Below are 26,870 nucleotides of genomic sequence, written 5' to 3' on the forward strand. Positions count from 1 at the left end.
AGGGATGTACTCTGATGCCACTGGGATAGAGGCTCCTGTGCTTGGGGATTCTCCATACCTCACCCTATATGTCTCTTCATCTGGCTGTTGACTGTGTAAGAAACTGTAATTGTAAGTATAAGATTCTCCTGAATTTTGAGGCCGGGGTGGGTGGTGGCTCATGGGAATTCCAGGTTTATATTTGGCCTAGAAGTGTGGGTTCCTCAGGGACCCCATTCATGGCTGGCATCTGAAGTGGAAGCAGCCTTGTGGGATGGAGTCCTTTACCTGTGGGATCTGTGCTAACTCCACATAGTGTCAGAATTGAATTGAATGGACTTGTAGGAGAATTGGGAATTGTTGGAATGTGGTGTCCTGAAAAGCCACACACTACTTGGGGTGGTGAACACACAATACAATATACAGAGGATATATTATATAATGGCACCCTTGAGAGCTATGTAATTTTATTAACCAATGTCACCCCAATAGATTCACACTGCACAAGGCCTGGGAAAGACAGCAGGTATTTGTGATTTGCCAGGGGATTTTTGTAGGCCCAAATATCTGAGGAGGGTGCAGTTGCGATAACCTACAATAATTTCTCCCAGTTACAGCGGAAGAAATCAGTAGCACTTGTATTGTGTAACATGAGATTATTAAAGCCTGATTCTCTCAAATGAATCAGGAATATAAAAAATGCTTAATCTTTGGCTCTGAAATTATTGTGGAATACCTGAATATTAAAGCCAGTTAAAAAATCCTTTTATCAATAATTACCATTAAACTTAGAGTTAAGCCCTTACTGGTGTGGCTCAGTGGGTTGAGCGGGTTCAGTTCCTGGTCAGGACACTTGATGGGTTGCAGGCCAGGTCCCCAGTTGGGGTCATGCAAGAGTCAACCAGTCAATGTTTCCTTCTCTCCCTCCCTCCCCGCTCTCTAAAGGTAAATATTTTTAAAAATTAAAAATACTTGGGAGTTAAACTTTAGAATCACCTCTACATGGAAAAAAAGTTTTTTTTAAAATAATTTATTTGTTTATCTATTTTATATTTTTAGAGAGAGGGGAAAGGAGAAAGAGAGGGAGAGAAACATCACTGTGTGGTTGCCTCTCACTCACGCCCCCAACTGGTGACCTGACGTGCAACCTAGTCATGTGCCCTGACTGGGAATCGAACCAGCGACACTCGGCTCGCAGGCCGACGCTCAATCCACTGAGCCACAGCAGCCAGGGCTACATGGAAAATTTATTGAGACTGTTAAAGGTGACTTGTCAATGCTCAACATCCACCTACACTTGCCAGCCCATGGAACCTTTGCTGCAGCCACCATGTTCCATTGGTCAGTCACTGTCTCAGAAAGAGCCTCACTGATTTTGTTTTAAGGAGAACACATTGCAAAGCTGAGCTACAGTTCTAAGATTGTTTTTAAATTCTAAGGTGTTTTTTCTTTTTTTTTTTAAGGGAGGGAGGGAAACATCAATAGTTGCCTCTCACGTGCCCCCACCTGGGGACCTGGCCTACAAACCCAGACATGTGCCCTGACTGGGAATCGAACCAACAACACTTTGGTTCGCAAGCAGGCACTCAGTCCACTGAGCCACACCAGCCAGGACCTAAGTCAGTTTTTTGTTTGTTTTGTTTTTTTTACTCCAAATCTTTAATCTTTGAACTGACATCCAGAATGCTAAGTGCTTCAAATCTTTTGTTGTGTACACTAAGCTCACTTTGATTCTTAGACTCAGTAGCATCTCCATGGTGTGTCATAGGCTGTAGTGGAATATATAATTCCTGTTTATGGTTCTAATGGGATCTTTATGTCACAACCACTAAATTCTAACCACTAGGGGAGTGTATTGCCCCTACCCCAATAACCCTGGGCCCAGTTACACATACCAGCCACTTATAGCCTGAGGCATGAGATCGCTGCTGGAAGAGGAGAAGGCCAGATCCACCATCTGTGTCACTTAAAAGCTTCGCAGATCCTGGTCAAGGACTTCACTGAAATCCTCCAGCTGTCCTGTATTCCAGCAGCCTTCTGTTATTTGCCTGTCCAACTTAGTATTCCTAGCTCAATATCTACTAAAATGTAAAGAATGCCAAATAAATGTATGTGTTAATTTATAAAGCCTCTCCAGATTACTTCTGCATATATTTAATATCCTGCCACTTTTATACAGAGAAGAGAAAAAAATCATTTGAATTTATTTAACAATACCTTCTGCCTCCTAAATCGAAAGCATGTCTCATGGGCTCCCTTGTGGTGAAATGGGAATGATACCTCCCCTCAATTTTAGGTAAATCCCTCCATTAATGTCACCTAAGGATGATTTATCCAAGGGTTAGCTCCTAAGGTGTTTTGTTATTTGTTTATCAAATCTTGACTGATAAACGACCCATCTCTTAGTCTCTTTTACAAATAACATCAATAAAGTTTGTGTCCTTCATACAATAACTACCCTTATGTGTTCACTCTTATGATCCAGTACATTTTCTGTTATATCGTTTCTCTCGCACTTTATGACTAAACTTTTATGAGCATTTTCCCTCCCTTTGTTTGCATCACTTCAACTACTATATAGTTCTCAAATGAGAGATTTTATCTTCACAATTCTGTCATCGTTAATGAACTTCTAAACATAATAGTGACATGTAAGATCTTCCTTAAAGTTCCTTTTAGCAGCTTTTCACACCGTTGGTGTGTTGTGTTTTTGTTTTTGTTTTTGTATTCCTAACTGAATATGTTGACTTTTTAAAAAATTTTCAGCCCTGGCTGGTGTGGCTCAGTGGATTGAGCACCGGCCTGCGAACCAAACTGAAAAGTTGCAGGTTTGATTCTTAGTTAGGGCACATGCCTGGGTTGCAGGCCAGGTCCCCAGTTGGGGGCATGCGAGATGCAACTGATCAATGTCTCTCTCACACACTGATGCTTCTCTCCCTCTCTTTCTCCCTCCCTTCTCTCTTTAAAAATAAATTTAAATTTTTTTTCATTTTGATTATTTTATTCAATATATAAAAGAAAATGAATGCCCTTAATTTTGTAATGAATAAGAGCTCCATCAACAGTCATTTCTTTATTCACAATCTATACACATTCTATTGGTGATATTATGCAATGACATAGTTGTAAATATAAGCTGACAAATTCCAAATGTTCATCTCCATCCTAAAATCCAGTGATCATTGAATATCTACTTGCACCCTATTCCTGAGTATCTAGTAGCACTTAACACCTTCAAATTTCTGTGCTGTCTTAAAAAAAAAAAAGTTTTAATTAGCTTTATTTTTCAGAGCAGTTTTAGGTTCACAACAAAGTTGACAGGAAGGTACCAAGACTTCCCACATACCCTATGCACCCACATAGGCATAGCCGTCCCTATTACCCTTATTAGAGTTGTACAAATAATGAACCTGCAATGACTCATTATCACCCACAGACCATAGTTTACATTAGGATTCATTCTACATTTTATGGATTTGGATAAAAGTATAATGATGTCTACCCACCATTATAATTCCACATAGATTAGTTTCACTGCACTGAATTTTCTTTTTCATTGCCCTAAAAGTTCACCTATTCATTTCTCCCTCCTGCCTAACCCCTCAACCACTGCTATTTTTACTGTCTCCATAGCTTTGCCTATTCCAGTATGTCACATAGTTGGAATCATAGAGTATGAAGTCTTTTCAGATTGGCTTCTTTCACATAATGATATTCATTTAAATTTCTCCATGTCTTTTCATGGCTTGACTGCCCTTTTATTACTGCTGAATAATATTCCATCATCCGGATGGACCACAGTTCATTTACCCATTCGCCTATGGAAGGACATCTTGGTTGTTTCCAAGTTTTGGCAATGAATAATGCTGTTATAAACATCCATGTATAGGTTTCCTTGTGGCTGTAAGTTTTTAATTTCATTGGGTAAATACCAAGGAATGTAATTGCTGGATCATATAGTTTTGTAAGAAACTGCTAAACTCTTCCAAAGTGGATGTGCAATTTTGAATCCCCACAATCAAAGAAGTATTTTTAATATATGTGTTAATATATGTATATTTTAAAAATATGTATTGATTTAGAGAGAGAGAAACATCAATATGAGAAATACCAATTGAATGCCTCCCATACATGCCCCAGCCAGGGATTGAACTCACGACCTAGGTATGTGTTCTGACACAGGATTGAACCCCCAACCCCTTGGTGCACAGACAACCCTCAGCCAACTGTGCCATTGGTCCAGGGCTCTCTGGCCTCCTCTTTTAAAGCCTGTCTCTTTAACAACAATTAAAAAAAGAAAAAAAAAAACAAAACCTGAGTCATCTAGTTCCATGGGTATTGGCAACAGGCTTTGCTTGGGACGTGACTCTGGCTGGTCCCTGTGCTTGGATCATGTGCCCAGAAATGCCACATGGCTTAATTCCTCATCTTCTTTTCAAGTCTTGGCTGAGATATCTGCTTGTCAATGAGATCTATTATAATCCTACTTAATATTGCACCCTCTCATTCCTCAATTATCCCCAAATCCAACTTTTCCCCACCCCAAGGCTCCTATCATATGGCATATTGTTGAATTTATTATTTATTATTGTCTAATACCTGTCTCAACTTCAATTTCTTTGTGGGCCCCCCCCCAATACATTTCATACACCAAGAATGATGTGTAAGACACTTTAGACACTTAACATACTCATTGAAATAGTGAATAAAAGTAGTCTCACTGACCTGGCTGACGTGGCTCAGTGGGTTGATCACCAGACTGTGAACTGAAGGATCATCAATTTTCCATCAGGGCGCATGCCTGGGTTTCAGGCCAGGTCCCCAGTTAAGGGTGTGGGAGGCAACTGATCGATGTTTCTCTCACACATTTGTGTTTCTTTCCTCCTCCCTCCCCTCCTCTCTAAAAATATATAAAATATAAATTTTAAAAAAGTTCCACTAAATGTTTTTTTTGTTTGTTTTAACAATTTCACAATTTTTACTTAGGGATTCTTGCTTTTCCTCTGCCTTCCAGGCTACGATTGGGCAGGGTACTCAGAAAAGAAAAAGAATTATATTTGAGAGGCAAAAATCTTCAGGTTAGCCAGAAACATAGCCCAGGCCTGAGCCAAGCTTCCTTCTTTCACTTCATGTTGTATCATACTGTCCTTGTCTCATCTGTCATCTCCACCTGATACTTTTCAGACAACTTCACAGTGTTTTCCCATAGCTGTCCTTCCTCTTTCTTTTTGAATGAGTCACTAGCTTTAGCTTCTAGTAATTTGCACACTTTATGTTTACTTTCAGAGATAATTTCAACTCCCTGTGCAGATATGATCACCATTATAGGTCACGTGATAATTTCCAGCAAGATGAGCTTATGGTGTCCCACACCTTTATCTCAGAGACAAGATACCCCCTTTGCACACATGCTTCAGGTGTGACCGGGACACCTGCTGTTCCAGCAGGCAAGGATATTTGGTAAGTGGAGCTTCCTTTTAAATAGATTTTTATAGAAGTATGATGTTGCTTAGAAAACATCTTAAGAAATGTTGTGTGTAAATATAATCCTATTTTCCTGGAATGAGAACATCGACACAAGCATGTGCAGAAGGGATATTTTCTGAGGGCTACTAAGAATGGAGACCCAACATTTCTGTCCCTGGGCTATCTGCCATCTATCCTCTGTCTTCTCTGTCACAGCCCTCTGAATTTCTGGGGCTAGAAAATAGGAATCACGCAGTAAAACCTTTTTCTTCATTCAGTGTAGCCTTCCCTTCTTTGCTTACGTGTTTGTCATAATCATTTCTCTGAGCTTTGTTATCACCAGTGTTTTGAACTCTGCATCTGATGGGTTGTCTATCTTCTTTTCACTTAGTTCTTTTTCTGGAGTTTTGATCTGTTCTTTCCTCTGAGCCTTCTTTGTTTTTTCAATTTGATAACCACTCTGTGTTTGCTTCTGTGTATTAATTAGGTAGGAGTGAAATGAAGAAAAATCCACATAAAATCGATGATGGGAAAAAGAACCTGGGTTCAAATCAACGATTTGGAACATAGGAAGAAATAGAATCAACTAGCAGAGAATGAAGAATAAGAATTTAAAGAAAAAAGGAGAGGCTTAGGAACCTCTGGGCCAACTTTAAATGTGCCAACATCTGAATCATAGGGAAGAGGAAGAAGAGGAAGAGCAAGAAATTGAAAACTTAGTTGAAAAAGTAATAAAAGAAAAGGTCCCTAATTTGGCAAAGGAAATAGACATAGAGGTCTAGGAAGCACAGAGCGTCCCAAACAAGCTAGACCCAAAGAGGACCACACCAAGACACATCATAATTAAAATGCCAAAGGTGAAAGATAACGAGAAAATCTTAAAAGCAGCAAGGAAAAAGAAGAGAGTTACTTACAAAGGAGTTCCAATAAGACTGTCAGCCGATTTCTCAAAAGAAACTTTGCAGGCAAGAAGGGACTGGTAAGAAGGATTCAATGTGATGACAAGCAAGGACCTACAACCAAGATTACTCTGTCTAGCTGTCATTTAGAATGGAAGGGCAGATAAAGAGCTGCCCAGACAAGATAAAGCTAAAGGAGTTCATCATCACCAAGCCTTTATTATATGAAATGTTAAAGGGACACATTTAAGAAAAAGAATAATATCAAAACTATGAACATTAAAATGACAACAAACAACTATCAACAAATGAACCTAAAAAAACAAAGTAAGTGAACAACTAGAACAGGAACAGAACCATAGATATGGAGATCATATGGAAGGTTATCAGTGGAAATGGGGAGAGGGAGAAGGGGAGAAAAGGTACAGGGGTTAAGCAGCATAATTGGTAGGTACAAAACAGACAGTGGGATGTTAAGAACAGTAAAGTAAATGGAGAAGCCAAAGAACATATGCATGCCCATGGACATGAACTAAGGTGGTGGGAATTGCTGTAGGGAAGTGGGGTAATGGGCAGAGTGGGAAAAAATTGGGGCAACTACTAGCATAATCAATAAAATATACTTAAAAAATAAATAATGAAATTGTTTCTACTAACTTAAATTTGGGTGTTATTTTTCTCACTCAAACTGGAGTTGGGAATCATTGGAATTTCATCCCTCCTCCGTCTTCATTCCTTTACTTTGCTCATTGGGCACAAGTTTAGAGCCACCTGATTTGATTCTCATCCACCTAATCACAGCTGACATCTTGGTTATTCTTAACAAAAGTATTCCTCAGACAATGGCAACATTTAGGTTGAAATATTTCCTGGATGGTGTTGGATATAAACTTGTCTTCTATTTACACAGAGTGGCCAGAGGGTGTTTCCCTGGGCACTACCTGCCTCCTCAATGGCTTCTAGGCCATTAAACTCAATCTTAATACATCAAGGTGGATAGAGCTTAAGATTAGATCCCCAAAAGTGCTTTGTCTTCTGCTGTTTCCTCTGCTGGATCCTGCATCTCTTGTTAAATATCTTTATTGCGATGAATGTTACTGGACCAAAAAAGATAAAAATAGGAGTATGGAGAAAATTTATGGACTGTAATTCTCCTATTCCATACAAATTTGTAGTATCACAATATGCAGTCATATCCTCCATTGATTTTATATATTTGAGCCTCATGGCCTGTTCCAGTGGCTCTATGGTCTTCATCCTGTGTAGGCATCAGTAGCAATTGCAACACATTCACAGCAACAGACTCTCCCCCAGAACCTCCCATGAAGCCAGAGCCACACACCATCCTGGTCCTGGTGAGCATATTTATCTCCTTTTATTTCATCTCTTCCATTTTGTCTTACTGAGTAAACCTGAGTGTGAACCCAAGCCGCTGGCAGATGAACACCTCTGCACTGGTGTCTTCAACTTCCCAACATTCAGCCCCTCCATGCTCCTTGGCAGTGACACTTGCGTCTCTCAGTTCCACTCTGCCTTTTGGGGTTTGAAAAATGATTTTTGAAGTATCTCTAGGCAGTAAGTTCCCTCCAAGACATTTTATCACTTACTTAAGCCACGTTTTATGTGTTTGTAGGTGCATGTTTTAAATTTTTATAAGTTTTTCATTTATTGGTTTTAGAGAAAGGGGTGGGGAGAGACATCAATTTTGTCATTCCACTTATTTATGCATTCATCAGTTGATTCCTTTATGTGCCCTGACTGGGGACCAAACCTACAACCTTGGCATATAAGGACAACCCTCTGACCAACTGAGCTACCCAGCCAGGGCTATAGGCTCATGTTTTATGTCAGATAATCTGTCACCACACTGGGCTTCAGTATGGAATAACAAGAAAAATAATCCCGGCCTCACTGCTTAGAAGATTGCCAAAATATGAACATAGTGTAAATCATGACTCAAGGTTACTTTCTGAAATTATGGGTTGTACCCTGGCCAGTGTGGCTCAGTGGATTGGGCCCTGGCCTGCCGATCGAGGGGTCGCCTGTTCAATTCCCTGTCAGGGCACATGCCTGGGTTGCAGGCCGGATCTCCAGTTAGGGGAATGTAAGAGGCAGCCTACTGATGTTTCTCTCCCTCCCCCTCCCCCTCTCTCTAAATATAAATAAAATCTTTTAAAATAAATAAAAATAAGTAAAATCGTGGATTGCTATTCACTGGAGAAAAATCAGATGACAGTGATAATGACATATGGAGGACTGTCAGTTGTAACTTTGAGGCTGGGCCTAAAGCAACTTTGTGCCCCAAAGAACTGTTTGCAAAAGTAACAAGAGAAGTTATTACTACTGGACTGATGACTACCTGATTTAAAATTAAAATCACCGTCTAGAATTAGTATCACTATGTTACATTATCTGCACCAATCACAATGCCTGCCTATCCTGATGAAACTGTTTCCCTTCCCTTTCTCATAAATACTACTCGTCTTTGTCTCCCAGTAAGAGCACTATTTGGGCTTCTGCCTGAATCAGTGCTCCCTAAATAACTATTGTCATTGTCCTCAAATAAACGCTGTAGCATCTCACTTTGAAAAGCCTTTTGTGTTTAGGTTAGCAAACGGAAGCACTCCAGGTAGTCACTTGCTTAAGGGAGCCCCAGCCTCACGCCTCCTTCTTCCATTCCACAGCCCTGTATGGAGACAATTCTCTTACTCCTGACCTAACTGAGTGTCATAAAACTGAAAGCTTCCTCTACACATATTTAAAATACCAAGGCATAGGAGTGACATTTCATGTGGCACTCCGATTTGGTACCGTAGCTTTGGGAATATCTGAGAGACTACGTCTCTAAATATATCTTCCAATATATCTTCCACCACTCATGACAGGCGCTAAGCCCGCCGCCTCGCCAGAGCCTGGAGGGACTACTTCCCAGCGCCCCTCGCGGTAATACGGGGAGTCAGCTCCCGGTACAGTCCCGGGCGGACTACACTACCCAGAAAGCTCTGCGCCAGACGGTGGCGGCGCTCTGTTGGGCGTTTCCGTACGTGCAGAAGACGCCTGGGCGGGACTTCCGGCGTCTTCCTCGCGGCGGACATCTTGGGGCTCTTGGTGGGCACGGTTACGAGTTGTAGTTTGGTTCTGAGGTGACGGAAGCGGGAAAGCCCGGGAGGAGACCCCCCCACACACACTAGGAAAACGCTCTGCGGTGGCAGCAACCGCGGAGACCTGGGTCCGGACTCGGGATCCTCACGGCTCCGCCCTGTCCAGATCGCGTTGGCGGCGGCTGCGGGGATGGGCCCAGCCTAGGTAGGTACTGTATCCCCGGATCTTGATGCGACCCGATCTCCATCCCTGAATCCTAAGGCCCCGAATGAGCGAGTGGCGGCTTTTTAAGTCACTGCAGCCCAGGACTCAGGGCGTTTGTGGGTGGGGCCCCGTTTCCAACAGCCAGTGGGATGAGACGTGGGCGGAGCGACAGCAGGGAGAGTTCTGCAAACTGCAGTTCTGGCCTCTGTGAGAGGAGCCGCGTGTGAGTCCCAGGCGGGGCAGGAGTGAAGGGTGAGGCGAGTACCTTCACTGCAGGGACGCAAGTATTCCAGCGGACAGGCGTGGTGCGGATGATGAGGATGGAGGCGCGGAGACCGTGAGGAGGCAGCGGACACCAGCAGTGTGATGGCGGCCGTACCAGAGCAGGGGCAGGAGGGGTTGAGGGTGGGGAAGTCATTCAGCCCTAGAGGGGTCTTCCCCGATGGAAGCCACCGGCTTTGCTGCTGGGTCAGATATGGCTGGAATGAAAGCAGGGCAAGAGGGGCTATCCCAGCTTTTTTGTTCTTTTCTCTGAACATCCGAGAGACTGGGAACATGTAAGTTGGAGCAGGGAGCACCTTTCATGGCTATCAGGAGTCAGATTTTGGACATGGTAAGTCTGAGGTGTCTCAGAGTGGAGGTGTCACATAGGCATCTGGACTTGCAGTTCTGCAGAATGACCTGTGTTGGAGACCTCTGAGGGATGAGGCCTCAGGTCAGTCCCTGGAGATCAAATTTAAGGGAAGGATATTAAAGATGTTATTTTATGTGGCCCTTGAGGTGAGAGCTTTGAGGGTAGGGGAGAAGGGGTGAATATTTCAGAGATTCCCTCCAGAAAGGAGGGGTCCTGGCATATGAAAGGGATCTGGCTAATGTCAGCAGGAGAAGAGGGTTATAGGGTACTAGGAACCCGACCTTGATGGAGGGCAACGTGTTAGGTGCTGTAGATTTGCCATGCCGTGGACTCAGCACACCCCATAGGCATTGCCTGTGGAGCAGAGAAAAAGTCAGCCAGCCTAGTGAAGCAGCTCCAGCCCAATCCAAGGTCTCCGTACATCAATCCCCCAATCCTGTAGTTGAGAGGAGATGAACATCTCTAATGAAGGGCCAGTAACACTTTAGGAGGAGTATGTGGTAGGTACACTGGTTTGGTGAAAGGACTAGTGTACGTCTGGCAAGTATGCGTAAGCAGGCAGTTAAAAATCAGAATATGTAGATAGGATAATCAGATTTATACCCATGCTTAATAATTGATTGAAGGTCTTGCCTCTATATTTCATTACAATGAGAGTCTCAAATACCACATTTTCTTAAAAAGATTAAATACACACACTTTCAAAAATCTGTCACTTCATTTGCAACAAAGCCATTTGTAAATGTTCAACTCAGGGACAGTAGAAACTAATTCAAAGGCTCTTGACCTGTACTAACATGTCTGATGTAAAACAGTACTCTTAGGTGGTACCACTATAATCACAGCTTTACAAATGAGGACACTGAGATACAGATCCTTGTTCAAGGTCACACAGATGGTAGGAGGTGATACTAAAGTGTGAGTGTCTGAGGTCAGCCACCCTGAAACCATCCTCACCAAGGGGCAGTGAGGAGTTAGGGAAACAGTCCATAAGACCCCACTGTGGTAACTCCCAGTTTCATCGTCCTCCGGGTTGCTGTGTCAGAAGAAGGGCTCCAGACCCATGGATTGGTGACTGCAGAATGTGCAGGTCTTCATTCAACCCACCCTCACCCATAAATTTAGCAACTCAGTATAGTGACTGCTATCTCACTCAGGATTCTAAACCTACCTTCTCCCTGCCACTGAGTTTGGGGGTTCCCATGTCACCAAAGGTCTTGAGCCCTGACTTTTGAGTTACATGAAAGCGTTTCCTTTTCCAGCAAATAACGGGATGAAGTTGGGAATAGTGTCCCAGGCACAGGAACCAGTATATGCAAATATGTCACTTTAGGTTGCCCTGGCATGTTTAGGAAACCTCAGGTCTCCATTATGTCTGGTGTGATCAGAGAATGGGTGACAGGATTCAACTTTGGATTGATGGCCTGTGGAGCTGGACTTCTATTCTGAGAGCAGTTAGAGCCATGGAAGGTTTGGAGCAGAGAAGTGACTGATTTCTGATGTGGAGGGTGAGAGAAAAAAGGGAGGAGTTAGAGATGACCCCACAGTTTTTGGCCTGACAAAGTATAAAGATAGAAAAATTCTCAGTTGAGGTGGCAAAACATCTGAGTGAAGTTGTCAAATGGACAGTTGGACACATGGGTTTGGAGTTCAGAGGACGGATTCAAGTTGGAGACATCCACAAGGTGGCAGCCAGTACGTGGATTAGGGTAGAGTGTGTGTCAGATTTATATAGTGAACCTTTATGTTAGGTGGCAGTGCCAGTAGGAGTCTGGAAAGGGGGTGGACACAGTGGATTGGAAACAGGAGTCACCTGAGAGACAAGAAAAAGGGAAGTTAGTATTCATTTTGGTGAGGGGGGAGGGGAAATACAATCCGACAGGTGGTAAAGTTTTCCAGAGAAAAAGTGGACATGAGATGGATGCTGGAGTGCACGAGTAATAGAGATGAGATGAAAGGCCACAGCTGTTGCTTATTTCTCTCTCTGTGCTTACCAGACTTTTGTGGTGACATTTGATGGGACATGGAGTTTCAATCAAGCTGGCATATTAGCTCAGGGACAATTGAGTCAGTTGACAGAATCACTATACTTGGGGTAGAAGGGCAGTGGGTGTGGCCTTAAGTGAAAGTTTAGTGTTAAGCCTGTGACTGATGAGGATATAGCATCTTCAGTGTGGAACAGCAAAGTGGAAAAGGGCCGAATGTGTCTGATATGAATACATGGTTCTGGATTGCTGAAGTTCAATCAAGGAGTGGAGGATTGAATAGCTAGGTTCACAGGCCCTGGCCAGGTAGTTCAGTTGGTTAGACCGTTGACCTGATACACCAAGGTTGTGGGTATCCATAGATAAGAGGAAAATGTGATCTAAACTTAAGAGTGACCATACATGGAAATGGAATCTTAATTTATTGGCTGAGGGCTCTGGTATTCATGGCTTTAGGGAGAATGCTAAGCACAAATTTGTATATGAGAGGCATAATCTCTGGACTCCAGGAAAGAGTTGGGCCCTACATGCCAGGCCCAGACTATGCAGTGTCTGTCCACCTTTCCACCTGCTTGGTCTAGGCTGGACAGAATGATTCATGGAAAATGAAGAAAGAGCAGGCACCAGTCACATAAAGGCCCTGTATTTTGTCCGACTTGGGTAGCTGGGGAGGAAAGTGAACACGTGGTGGATAGACCAGGAGTTCTAGGGAGACAGCTGCCCTGTGCTTAGTTTTCTTGACTTCATGTGGGGTCATGTGACTTTTGAGGATGTGCTTGTGTTTTTCTCCTGGGAAAAGTGGGGACTACTTGATAAGGCTCAGAGACTATTTCTGTGCTTAGCCTTCGTGGTCATGCTAGGTAAGGTCCTGTGTGTTCCAGTTTTCTAGTCTCTGCTCTGCTCTTCCTTTTCCCTCAGAGGTTGCTGCTTCCTTCTTGTAGCTGGACTATGGGCACTGCTGTTTTCCCTCATTCCCTCACATAGGTGCTCGGGGCTCGCCTGTGTGTACTGTCTCCTCCACTCCTTGTGCTCTCCAACTCTTGCTGCCCCAAACCCTTGCCAGGAAGGGTGTCAAGATCAGGAGTTTTATGGTCAGCCCAATGGATAATACGCTGCTTGGCTTCTCCCAGGCTGGATTGCTTTGTCTACATTCATGACACCTCTGTGCTCTGGGTTCTGCCCCTTTTCTTTAATTGATACTTTCTTGGACCTACTTGTGTCATGAATTACAGTCACGGTCATTGCTTGTGGGACCCATTGGGTTGTTTGTGCAAGATATTGATCTTTCATGGGTAGGCGTCCCTGGGGCAGTGCTTTCTCACTTGCTGGCCCTCTTTCCTGTTTGACTTATATCTTCCAGGTCCTCTGTGGTTGCCGAATTGTATCAGGGGAAAGAACTCTGAGTACCTGACTGAGAGGTCATGACTCTAGCCACAGCAGAGGGGACTTGGATGGGCCCTGGTAAGTGAGTGCTTGGAGAGTGTGTGACTTAAGGGTTGGGTTCAAGTAGCTTCGGTAACCTGTCCTGTGCCCACTACTGTTTGGTGCCCAGGCCATCCCTGTTTCTCTTTTTCCTCCCCATTCTGGATGGTTTATACACACTTGTCATTTCTATTCTGACATCTGATCCAGGGCTCTCCACCCCATCACCCTGAGCTCTGTTGCTCCTTCTGCAGTCATCTTCTATATTGGACGTGCTAATGTATCCGAGATGTACATATATCCTTAAATAGTTCTTCACTACCAGTTACAAATTTTAAGTCAGGTTTCCCTGGCACTCTCTTGTCACCAATAGGCAAGGCCCTTTTAAAAGTCATTTGCCAGGAGGAAATTGGAGATCCTGCCTGCTTCTTCTTCCTAAGCTACCTCCCAGCCTTGCATCTTTGTCCTTTATGAGGCCTTCCCCTTAGAACCTAATAATGCAAAGCAGTTGTTTTTTTAACCCGATCTCAGATCTGTCATCCTGCCAACCACTTACTTTATGGACTCACTTTTGGGTATGCTAGACACTTTAGTGATGGAGTTGCTCCCTCTCACCAAAGTGCATGTAAGCAGCGTTTTTCTGCTCTCAGGTTGTTGGCTTGGAGTGAAGGATGAAGAGGCATCTTCTGAGCAGAGTGAGTCTGTGGAAGTGTCGCATGTTCATTATACTTCCAAGGCAGGTTCATCAGCCCAGATGGCACACCCTTGTGACATATGTAGCCCCTTCTTGAAATATATTTTATGCCTGGATGAACAGCAGGAAATATACCATGGGCTGAAACCGTACACATGTGAGGCATGTGGGAGACAATTCTCATTTGGTGGAAACTTCCACCAGCCCCAGAAGCAGTATAATGTAGAGAAATCCTTAAGAAGAGACAAAGGTAGGACCTCACTTGTGAAGAACTGTAGAGTTTGTGAAGAACCTCATCTGTCAGAGAAGCCCTTTACATGTGAGGAGGAACAGAAAAACTTCCAGGCATGTTTGGGCAGTCACCAGCAAAAGGCTACCCGCAGAAAGAGGAAGACAAGGAGCACTGAGAGTGGGGAGGCCTTTCATATTGAACAGATACCTTACAGCTGCAGCGAATGTGGGAAAGCCTTTAGCCGTAAAGACACGCTTGTTCAGCACCAGAGAATCCACACTGGAGAAAAGCCTTATGAGTGCAATGAGTGTGGGAAAGCCTTCAGCCGCAAAGCCACACTTGTGCAGCACCAGAGAATCCACACTGGAGAGAGGCCTTATGAGTGCAGTGAGTGTGGGAAATCCTTTAGCCGCAAAGATAACCTTACTCAGCACAAAAGAATTCACACTGGAGAAATGCCTTATAAGTGTGGTGAATGTGGAAAATATTTTAGTCATCACTCCAATCTAATTGTACACCAGAGAGTTCACAATGGAGCAAGGCCTTATAAGTGCAGTGATTGTGGGAAAGTCTTCAGACACAAATCTACACTTGTTCAGCATGAGAGCACCCATACTGGAGAAAATCCTTATGTTTGCAGTGACTGTGGAAAATCCTTTGGCCACAAATACACCCTCATTAAACACCAGAGAATTCACACTGAGACAAGGCCTTTTGAGTGCATTGACTGTGGGAAATTCTTTAGTCGAAGCTCTGACTTTATTGCACACCAGAGAGTTCACACAGGTGAAAGACCTTTTGTGTGCAGCAAATGTGGGAAAGATTTCATAAGAACCTCTCACCTTGTTCGGCACCAGAAAGTTCACACTGGAGAAAGGCCATATGAGTGCAGTGAATGTGGGAAATCCTATAGTTTAAGCTCCCACCTCATTCGGCACCAGAAAGTTCACACTGCAGGAAGGCTTTAAGAGTGCTATCAACACAACAGGACTCATACAGAGAGTGTGAGAGGAAGACATTAGATGTTGAACTTCATGTTTCTGAACATTAACATTGAGGAGATACCTTATGACTGATGGGTACAAGGGAAGCTTTTAGGGGCTGTATTGCACTTTCAGACCTCCTCAGGCTCCTTGCCAGATTTCTGTGTCAATGTCTGTGGCTGAAAACATTTCAACTCTACCAGTTTAGTTACCCTGATATCCTCAGAGAAGGCAGAACTCTGTACTCTATAATCCCTAGGGGAGTTATAATAAACCTGAGTTAAATGGGGAAGGGGGGCTAACTTCCTCCCTGCGAACTGGTAAAAGTGTGGACATGACTCATGTTATCCAAAAGGAGCTGAGTTGTGTTCTGGTAGCAGGAAAGGTTTACTTTCCTCATGGACATTGTTGGTCTCATGTGATAGTTTCTGATGGATTTTTCCAGCCATCCAGGTTACCCAGCCTGAAGAACTACTTTCTCATGTTGCTCTGATTTGTGTGATAATAAAGACATTATTTGAGCCACTTTTAGTCCTGGAGGTTTTTTTTTTTTACTGTTTCAGTGGTTTGAAAACAATTAGACTCTGCCAAACTGAAGAGGTGAACAGTGTAGGGGCCTTGAACTTTGCATGCTTCAAATGGAACAGCAGATTGGCAAAAAACAGTTCTCAGTCCATTAGTCCAGCTTTGGTGTTAATTTCCATTGCTGAGAAAAGCTTTAAAAAAAATCAATTCTCAAGAAGAAATACAAAATTAAAAACATCAGAAAATTTAGGAAACAAACAGTTAAAGCAGCGATCGTAACACTGAAAATGAAAATATATGAAATATCTAATTCTTAGAACTAGTAAACTGAGGAAAAGTGGAATTAAAAAAATGGTAACATTAAAAATGTAATAAGAGGACTTCTGGCCAAGATGGAGACCTAGACTGACACACTCCGTCTCCCTCCACAAATAAGGACTACAGCTACCACAAAACCAGAAATAACCAGAAGTTCCAGAAAATAAAGCTATATGGAAGTCCAACGTATGAAGTTATAAACAAGTGGTGCTCGTTCGGACATGTAGGAGGGGCAAAGCCTGGGCGCAAAGAGGTCAAGCTGTGCTGCCAGTGGCAGCTGCAGCGACAGGCAGTGGGACTGCGGTAAGCACAGACACCCGTATTTAAGGAGAGGCGAGAAGCGCCTGGGAGCACCCCTAGCTGCAGACCAAACCCATCAGCTTGCGATTCCAGTGCCAGGGAAGGCAGACCCCCATTGCCTTGGACTGTGAGGCCCAGAGGGCATGGGGACAGAGGAGGAGGTTCCCAATCTCTCAGTGCAGAGTGAACGGCAGGAATCCATCTTGGACCACCCCCCCCACAGAAAACGCCACAGTGTGGTGAGAAGGGTCGCCTGGTAGTGACGAGTGCATGGAGCTCTGCCCCCTATAGCATAGGGGGTGTGACAGCCCCACCCAGGAAGGAAAGGTAAACAAACCTGATAGGATGGCAGGAATTATGATAGAGATCCCAATCACGCAGCTGACCAGACAGCAAATACATGATTTATCAGACCAGCAGATAGATAATCTTTCTGAGGCTCAGTTCAGAGCTATAGTTATAAGACAGCTTACAGAACTAACAGCGGATCTTAAGATGGGGAAGGAATGAAGACTAGTCCTGCTGAAATGAATGAAAACACATACAAAACAAATGGTGAGGGAAGGAAAACCAGGGGTCAAATCAACAAATCGGAACAGGGAAGGAACAGTCAACCAGTGCAGAAAGAGGAAACAAAAAGTGAGCAAAATGAGGAGAGGCTCAGAAACCTCTGGGACAGCTATAAGCGAGCCAACATCTGAATTATAGGGTTGCCGGAAGGTGAAGAATGAGAAATTGAAAAACTATGTGAAAAAATAAGGAAGCAGAACTTCCCTAACTTGGGGAAGGAAATAGACTTACAGGTCTGTTACAGAACGCCTGGACTGCTCCAATTGAAACCTAGCACCCACAGGCTGTTTTGTTAGGGGCCTGATTGCCAGCTGCCAGGATCATAACTCTTAATACCAGGGTTTAGTGAAAAGAAAACTGTTTCTTTAACAGTTATATAGATTTAGATTATTTTCGGATCTCTGCTGTTAAGTCTTATGTTTATTAAAACACCCACAAACACATATCCTTGCCTCCCCCTATCAAACCAGGCTAGTTTTACAAAAGTTAGAGATACCGTTTCCCTACTTTCTAAACACAGTTCACACTTACCATTAGCTGTCAATCATTCAGTTCTGATTGGGGAGGCCTTGTCTGTGTTAAGGTGCTTGCCAGCTCTTAATCCAAAAACCTCGTGGATTCTTGGCCTCCTTGTAAACTGCATGTAGTTTTTCCTCCTTTGTAATCCACATGGAGAACCCAGTTCAACTGCCACTTATTTTTAAATTCCTGATTGTGTCCTGTGATGCAGTTGGCATGGTCCCCAGTTCTAACCATTCATAGAACCTCACACAGGCTCTGTGTGCTTTTTCCATACCATCCCCTGTCCAAGACCCCTCCTATCTCCTTGAGGCCTTGGGTGCATTAAGCCATTTTGCATAACAAAGACACTAGCTCCTAGCCTCAGGCATGTGAAGGCATTCTGAAAGCTGCTTCCTTCTCCCCATCCCCCAGCCGCAAGCTCGGGAGGGTTTTTGGACACCCCTGTACTGTAACAGGTCCAGGAAGCATAGAGTTCCAAAAAATCTGGACCCAGGGAGAACCACACCAAGACACGTTATAATCAAAATGTCAAGAATTAAGAATAAAGAGAATTTTAAAAGCAGCAAGAGAGAAGAGAATTATGTACAAAGGGGTCCCAATTAGACTATCAGCTGATTTCTCAAAGGGGAGACTGCAGGCAAGAAGAGACTGGCAAGAAATATTCAAAGTAATGAAAAGCAAAAACCTACAACCACGATTACTCTATCCAGCGAAGCTGTCATTCAGAATAGAAGGGCAGAGAAAGTGCTTCCAGGGCAAAGTAAAACTGAAGGAGTTCATCAGATCCAAACCACTGTTATATGAGATGTTAAAGGGACTTGCTTAGGAGAAGGAGGATCAAAACTATGACCATTAAAATGAAAACTATCACAACAACCAACAACAGAAGCTAGGGAATCGAAACAAAGGCAGAATAAGGCAACGAGAGTGGGAAAAGAATTATAGGTATGGAGAACAATATATTGGGGGATGTCAGGGGGAAGGGGGAAAGAGAGGCAGATGGTGCAGGAATTAAGAAGCATAGTAGGAGGGAGTGGAGTAGATAGGAAGATGTTGAGAAGAACTATATGCACAACCAATGGGCATGGACTAAAGAGGGGGGACAACTGGAGGGAGGGGGAGTCACTGGGTGGAGGGGAGCAGAGGGAAAAGAAATAGGGACAACTAACAGCATAATCAATAAAATGTTTAAAGAATGTAATAATAATAGTAGAATTAAGAAATATGAAAGATAGTGCTTTGAAAAAAATCAATGGAGAGAAATACGAATCAATAAAGAAAAAAAAGGAGAAAGCACAAATACATATAGTTAGAATTAGCAGTTAAAACCAAAATAGAAGAAGAGCATCTCATGGGAATTTCTACTCTTTTAAAAAAACATACTAGCTTTTACTCAAAATTAATCTATTTATAGTTTGGATGTAGTGAAGAAAAGCAACATAAATAACTAATATTAGGCTGCTTAAAGAAACATTAGATAAGATGAGTTTTATCAGGGGGTAGAGTTGCTTGCTCTTTTAAAAAATTTATTGGGGGTGACATTGATTACTAAAACCTTAAAGGTCTCATGTGTACAACAACACATTTGCATACCATATTGAGTGCTCACTGCCCAAAGTAAAGTCTTTCCCCATTTATTCCTTTGCCCTCCTCCACCTTCCCCACCATCCCTTTGATAATATCTGTGGGTCATATATATGTGCAGCAGTCCCTCTATATCGCAGTTCACTTCTCACGGCCTCACTGTATCGCGGGCTTTTTAAAAAATATTATATTTAATTATTTACTCCGGATTTTTTGCTATATTGCGGGATTTTTCGGTACTGTATACATATGTTGTTAAAGTTACGTAGGTTTAAGGGTGTAGAATATGTTTTAAGAACATAAGTAGTGTTTATAAAAGTGTGGAAAAGGTTAATAAGGGAGTGGGAAAGGTTAATTAGGGACTGGGAACGGTTATAAGTGTGTGGAAAGGGTTTATAAAGCCTTAAAATATAAATAAATACTAAAATAAATGTAAGGTCCTACTTTGTGGATTTTCACCTATTGTGGGAGGTTCTAGAATGTAATACCCGTGAAAAGTGAGGCATCACTGTATATATATCTTGAGTCACCTTTTTCATGCAACCCCCTTCCCTTCTGACAGCTGTTAGTCTATGTATCTATATTTCTGTTTCTATTTTTGTTAGGAGTTTTTTTTGTTAATTAGATTCCACACATAAGTGAAATCATATGACATTTGTCTTTCTCTGTCTTATTTCACTTAGCGTAATACTCTCCAGGTCCATCACAAAAGGTATGATTTCCTTTTTCACAGTTAATGAGCACTTGGGCTGTTTCCAGATCTTGGTTATTGGAAATAACATTGCAACGAACATAGGGGTGCATATATTCTTTCAAGTTAGTGTTTGGGGTTTATTTGGATATGGTCTCACAAGTGGGACCGCTGGGTCAAAGGGCAGTTTTATTTTTAATTATTTGAGGTTATTCCACACTATTTTCCACAGTGGCTGCACCAGCCTGCATTCCCACCAACAGTTCACAAGAGTTCCCTTTTACTCACATCCTTGCCAGCACTTGTGTGTTGATTTATTGATGATAGATATTCTGACAGGTGTGAGGTGGTATCTCATTGTTTTAATTTGCAAGAGAAAAGCTTCTTAGGTGAGAATTCAGGGCTTGGTGGGACTGATTTTAATTTCCAAAGTATAAAAAATTAAATTGGTCATATGGAATAAAATCAGTATTATTGCAATACATTTGTACAGTGAAAGATGGTTACCAGATTTATGTGATCACTTTGTAAGGTATATAAATGTCAGGTCACTATGTTATACACCTGAAACTAATATAATACTATATGTAACTATACTTAAGCATTCCAGAATGTAAGTTTTGAAAAATTAAGCTGGTGATAAACTGATACAGATTTGTCTTTTTTGGTTAATTTCTTAGACTATAACTCTTGAAGCAAGTGTTGACATTTCAGAAGGGATTCTGCCTCTTGTAGTCAATTGGCCTGTAATGAAAACCTTTAGCACCTTAGATGAAGTGTATACTTAAAGAATATTTAGAAGTTATCTCAGCCATGATTCAGGTTGCTCACTTGGTTTTAGTGTTGTTCCAAGACTGAAAGGTTGCAGGTTCAGTTGCTGATCCAAGCGTGTACAATCCTTGGTTCACGCACGTCCAGGAGGCAACAAACTGATGCCTCTCTCTTGCACCGATGTTTCTTTCTCTCCTTTCCTCTCTAAAAGCAATGAAAAAATGTCCTTGGGTGAGGGTGAAAAAAAAAAGTTAAAAGTTGCCTCAAGTCCTGATATGGCTCATTTGGTTGGGTGTTGTCCCACAAAGTGAAAGGTCACCGGTTCAGTTCCCAGTCAGGGCACATGCCTGGGTTGCAGGTCCCTGGATGGGGTGCTTACAAGATGCAACCAATCATTGTTTCCCTCTCACAAGAATGTTTCTCTCCCTCTCTCCCCCTCCCTTCCCCTATCTCTAAAAGTAAATAAAATATTTTTTAAGAGTTACCTCAGGAATATTATATCCTTATTTGAATGCGTTTATACAGTCATGAGAAAGTTTGATGCTTGTGCAAAAGTACAGGGCCCTGCGATATTTTAAATATTGGATTTTTTTTTTTTTTTTTAGATTTTATTTATTTTTAGACAGAGGGGAGAAAGAGAGAGAGGGAAACATCAGTTGGCTGCCTCTCACATGCCCCCACCTGGGGACCTGGCCTGCAACCCACGAATGTGCCCTGATGGGAATCAAACCAGACAGATGACCTTTCAGTACACAGTATGACACTCAACCCACTGCGCCACATCTGTCAGCAATATTGGTCCTTTTTACCGTTGTAACGTTTTATGGGCATGTTATTATAGATTGGTCATTTTAAGATCTCACGTTAGTATCTGAAATTATATTCCTTGAACCTTTCTTTGTTTTCTGGTGTGTGGCTGCGCCAGGAATTTCTCTGCTGACTTGGTTGCGGTGCTCACCGCTGGTGTCCAGCTCCAGGGATTCCTTCCTGAGCAGAGCAGTTGGGTAATGCCCCTGAGTCAGCGCACTCTGTCCTGCTCCTCTCCCCTTGGTAATGAAATTCTAAAATACTTCCTGCCAAAGCCTGAAGGCCAGTAATACAAGCTCCCTAAGTATTTTCTAGCTATGAGGCTGCTTTCCATGAATCACCATAGCTGAGTGAGGGTCCCAATCCAAGACTCGTGTTGAGAGGACAGCCATGGCCAAGACCTGCCCTGTCCTTTTGGATCTGTGCAGCTCTGTCCTCATTTGCATCTAGTAATTGGTCAGTCAGAGCTGCTTCATAACAACCAATCAGAATGCACAGTTTGGATCAATCAGAATTGTATGATTTGAGTTCCCCATTTGTATACAGATGAACCAATCCTAAACCAAGGATGGATCTTTATAAGTGGGCCTCCCCTGTGTTGCAGTGGAGTACACTTTCAGTTTCCTCTAGATGCTGCCTCTCCCCAGTGTGTAAATGGTATACTTGAATAAAATTTCTGCTTTTACTGTAGCCCAGACTGGGGACTCCTGTTGGTACTAGATTGGTGGCAGCAAACTTTTCTTGACAATCATCATATTGTACATTATATCCCTAGTACTTAATTATTTCATCTCCTAGTAATAAATACCTTTATTACTATGAGTGTAAGTAAAGTATTAGTATGGGATAAACATTTGTAGACAACATTCCTCACATTTTACAGAAAGGTATGTATTGTCACTACATCAAAACGCATTGTTACAAGGGGGATAAATGGTAATGGGAAAAATACAATAAAACAACCTTTTTTGTTGTTGAGGTTTTGTGTTTGGTCCTCATAGTCTGGACCAATGATGCCATGGTTCTTGTCCTGCATAGGAAACAGCAGTGGGCCCTAGAAATTCAAAACCGCAGCCTTTGAAGCTAATACACCATCCTGATGCTGGTGAGCTCTGCTTTGACTCTAGCTGCTATTTTGTCATCATAGACACCCCAGACTGTGAACCCAAGCCACTGTCTGATGAACACCTTCTATGCTGGTGCCAAGCTCACCCTCAGCATTTCTTGTCAGTAAAAGCCACAGCTCACAGTTGTGCTTTGCCAGCTAGGCAAGGGAAATAAATATTCCAAGTAGGGCCTCTGCAGATAAGTTTCCTCCAGAACATCCTGTCATTTAAATTAGTCACCTTTTAACACTTATCTGCAGGCTTTTTTGTTATGTTGCTTAATATGCAAAGTCATTGAGATTCCATATTGGCAGAGATGGTGGCATTCTGGGCTGTTGTTTTGTTTTGTTTTTTCTTTGACTGCAGAGCCTTGTCTGAATTTTGTGTGTGCAATAAAATTCTCCAAAAAGGTTCATGCTAACAAACTTCAGATGGCTACTCTGCAGTGCCATGCAAGTCATCCACTGCTCCCTGTCAGGATTGTGATTGCCAGCGTTGGCCCCAGAGGCCCAGTCGTGGCTCCTCCCAGCACAGGCCTAGTCGAGCTCAAGGGGCCAGAGTCCCCATTCAAGCCTCCACCTGCCTCTGCCAGCCTCTGGCAAGGCCCTCCCAGCAGAGTCCCCTGTGGAACCGCTGGTGGCGGGAGGTTCAGGGAACAGCAATAGCAGCTCTGAGGCTCAGAATTTTGAAGCAGAGCTTACAGCGTCCAGACCACACGTTCGAGTGTGCGTGCTGGAAGAGGCCTTCCTGGGAGGCCGGTGAAGGGGGGCCCATGTGGGGACCAAGCCCAGAGCGACTCCGGACAAGAGACGGGCCCTGGCAGGATGTGGCCGTGACTCCACGGCCCTTGTTGTGGCCTCATGGGTTTCGGGCACTGCGCCAATGAGATCCTGGCCTGGCACAGGGTTGGACCAGCGTGGAGTCTGTTCTTTCCCGCCCTGGCACGGCCTAGTGAAATGCTGTGACAACTCAAGCCCTACAGGTGACAGCACGTGAGGAACAATCAGATGACATTTACTCACTTCCAGGGTCAGGGACGCAAGTGTGGCTGAAAGACTGGAGTGGCCAACCACGTGGGTCTGAAGCTCTGGGAGCAGCTGAAATCACATCTTCAATCTCTGGGGGCATCTGAGCATCACTGGAGGTCACTCAGCCCACACCCCAAGTCACCTGTGTAAGGACGAGCCTGTCCCAAAACTGGGGTTGTGTTTATGGCCTTCCAGGAATCAGACGCCCGAGGCACGTGGGCAGCGGGGACTACAGGAGCCGTAAGACACTGTTCCAGGCAAAGGGCCCAGGACAGCGGCAGTTCCGGCTCTGAGTCTCCCTCGGGTGGGCGCAACTTCTAGGCCTCGCCTCGTAGGGTCCTTTCAATTGTGGTATTTTGGTTTGATCTTCCCTAGCGAGCGCTGGGTCGGTACCAGGAGGACGGGACCGAGGAGGCGCTAACGGAAGTACCGCCAGGTGACCCGAGACAGCAACCAAACTGCGGTGCCCAACACCCCCTCCCCCGCGCTCCCGCTCCACTCCTCCCACAGAGACCACTGGGTCTGCACTGAGGCACCTGCCTGAGGTGGGAGCGCGTCCCCGGGCCCTCCCCCCGCCCCCCACTGAGACCTGCAACCCAGCGCCGGGGCACCCGTCACATCCTTTAGTCTAGGCCCTGGAGTCCGGGACGTGAGGCGCTTGTGGGTGACACGCGGTATGCGGAGGACGGGAGAGGGTGATGGGCTGAGGGGTCGCCGTGTAAACACGTGGAGAGGCGGCTGAGCCGGGAGAATCCGGGACCCTGGAATTCGACTGATGTGCAGGGAACAGAGTTCCTACCTAACCGAAAAATAAAAGGCCTTTCAAAGCATTCTTCTTAGATTAAAACAAGAATAGTTCTTTTTGAAGGATTGATTCAGGCAGAAGCCCAAACAGTGTTCCCATTAGGAGACAGAGGCAATGGGTACACATGAGGAGAAGGCTGAGGGGAACCATTTCATCAATGGAAGGCAGGCATTTTGTTGGTGCAGGTGACGTACAAAAGTGAAGAGAAAGTTAACCTCTCTCCTCAGCAGGGAAAATAGAGCCTGGAGACAGCATCCTTATTACTGAGGAGCAGAAACGACAAAAGTGGGGAAACATTTGCACAGCCCTCGCCTTGGATTATCAAATAGCCACATAAGTACCAAGATGGAAGGAAGGAAAGGGAAGGTGACAGGATGGTTTGCATGGCTAGGGTCTCAGGACAGCCTGGGGCAGTGCTGGGTGCTGGGAATATGTTGTACTCACCTGTTGTGCCTGTAGAGGATGCTCCACGGGGACCCACTAACCCAGGCCATGAGGCCCAAACACAACACGATGAAGCAGAGCAGGAACACTTCTTTACATAGTAGGGAGAGAACAGTTTTCCCTGTGAAGTGAAGGAGCGAGAATGTCACCCCAAAATATGTCACTTTGGCACATCGATTATTTTTAATTCAAGGCACTTAAGACACTGCTGTCACAAGGAGCACTCTGCCTCCCTTTTCTTGCTGGAAGCAGGAGATAAAACTCCCACATGAATCGTGCCCTCCCTGAAGCAGGAGAAAAGATTTATCTGTCTAGAGTGGGCACCAGATGAACCTGCAAATGAAACAGTCAGTTAGTTTCCTCCCATATATTTATTTATCTTCCCACAGTTTGCTGGCCTTGAAAGCCTAAGACTGCTTTGCTTTCTCCTGCCTTTTCTCTCCAACTTACTTGCTCTTCGCTGAAGATGCTAATAGATGCTGGAATCCTGAGCTGCCATTTTGAGTGACTTCTGACTTCAGTTTCTTCTGTGTGATGTGGGCTCCACATGTTAATAAACTTTTTCTCTTTAAATTTTATCAAATGTTTCCAAGAACACAGGAGCCTTCCAATTCCCAAGAGAATGGAGACCCGAAGGAGTGACCAGACCAGGAAACTTATACCTTTTAGACAATCGAGATGTGTCAATTTGTGAAGAATTGACAAGACAAAGGGGTTTGGGGTTTGGACTGTGTGTAGTCCATAGTGAAGAAGTAGCAAGGAAGATAGTTTAACAAGGTTTCTTGGTATAGATTGCTCAGCCCCCAATTCTCCTGCCCCCCCCCACATGTGGTGGTTAAGAATGTCTCCCAAGTATGAGCTGAAAGAGGGTGGTGCCCCTTACAGTGAGGATTAAACTCTTGTGAAGTGATGCAGCTCATCTACCTGCCAGCCTTTCCTGTGCTGGCAGATTCTACCATCCCCATTACTGATACTAAGATTTTCACATCAACAGTTAACCTCTCATACCATGAAACAGTCAAATAAGCTTCAGTCTCATTGGCCTGGGAGAAAAGAATGTCTCCCTTGCCCCAGGGAGGGTGCTGCTTGCCTGGAAGGTAGGTTACCAAACAGAGTAGGTGAGTTCATTGCCCACTAACAGAGAAGGCAACTTCTAAGGAAACAGGTTTTCGTAGAATGAAAAGGGAAATCGGGTTCAGATCAGTCTTCCCCAATGAAGATTTAGAGCAAATTTAAAGGATAATGGTAATGAGAAACTACATATTTATGAATTCTAATTTGGGAGTCTTGGTTGGACAATCTAGGAACCAAAGTCATCTAAGGTAGGAATGGCAACAGAGAAAGCATAAAGGGATTCCAAGTTGGCAGAGCCTGATTGGATGAGATCTAGATGCCCCACCAAGTGCAAATCACTAAACAACCCTGGCTTCTGAAGGCTGGCTGAGAGAACTGGGGCTGCACAGGAAGATGCCAGCTAGAGACAAATCTGAATCTTGGCCCCTGTCGGGTTAGTTGTTCACCTCTTGCCTTCCTGTGCCTGCCTGAGCCTTAGGGACCAGTCTGATCATCTCTGTCTGGTCCACAGGAACGGTGAGCAGGCCAGATGTTATCTCCTGAATGGCAAATAAAAATAAACCAAAACTAGGAAGAAATAACTGTTAAGGCCTGATTTCTGTTACAGAATAAAAATGTTCCATCCGTTGTCCTCCGAGTACTTGTATGGTTTAAGTTTACAGTCCCCCATCGCGGTGCAGACAAGAGCTCTGGGAGCCTGGGGACGGCTTGTGCAGCTCTGGGAA

General features: G+C 43.9%; 1 protein-coding gene and 1 pseudogene across 3 annotated transcripts; both read left to right on the forward strand.

Annotated features, from left to right (window-relative positions):
• Positions 1-1,309: 1,309 nt before the first annotated feature.
• On the forward strand, positions 1,310-7,905 carry LOC149995684 (vomeronasal type-1 receptor 1-like; annotated as a pseudogene).
• A 1,515-nt stretch (positions 7,906-9,420) lies between these two features.
• On the forward strand, positions 9,421-16,131 carry ZNF134 (zinc finger protein 134). 3 transcript variants are annotated; one of them, XM_090261013.1, is made up of 4 exons: positions 9,421-9,650; positions 13,630-13,730; positions 13,902-13,971; positions 14,223-16,131. In XM_090261013.1, exon 4 carries the CDS (start codon positions 14,251-14,253, stop codon positions 15,583-15,585), a length of 1,335 nt encoding a protein of 444 aa, XP_090117139.1. In that variant the 5' UTR covers positions 9,421-9,650; positions 13,630-13,730; positions 13,902-13,971; positions 14,223-14,250; the 3' UTR covers positions 15,586-16,131. The 3 variants fall into 3 exon arrangements, with proteins under 3 accessions (XP_090117139.1, XP_090117138.1, XP_090117140.1); XM_090261012.1 differs by having other exon boundaries at positions 13,630-13,971; XM_090261014.1 differs by lacking the exon at positions 13,902-13,971 and having other exon boundaries at positions 14,342-16,131.
• The last annotated feature ends 10,739 nt before the right edge of the window (positions 16,132-26,870 follow it).

This window comes from Furipterus horrens, unplaced genomic scaffold, assembly GCF_987537825.1.
Source record: "Furipterus horrens unplaced genomic scaffold, mFurHor1.1.pri manual_scaffold_13, whole genome shotgun sequence".
NCBI classification, from domain to species: domain Eukaryota; kingdom Metazoa; phylum Chordata; class Mammalia; order Chiroptera; family Furipteridae; genus Furipterus; species Furipterus horrens.

What these genes read in the sequence shown, in the direction of transcription:
- ZNF134 (XM_090261012.1), top strand. Translation starts at nt 14,251, where the DNA reads ATGGACTCACTTTTGGGTATGCTAGACACTTTAGTGATGGAGTTGCTC.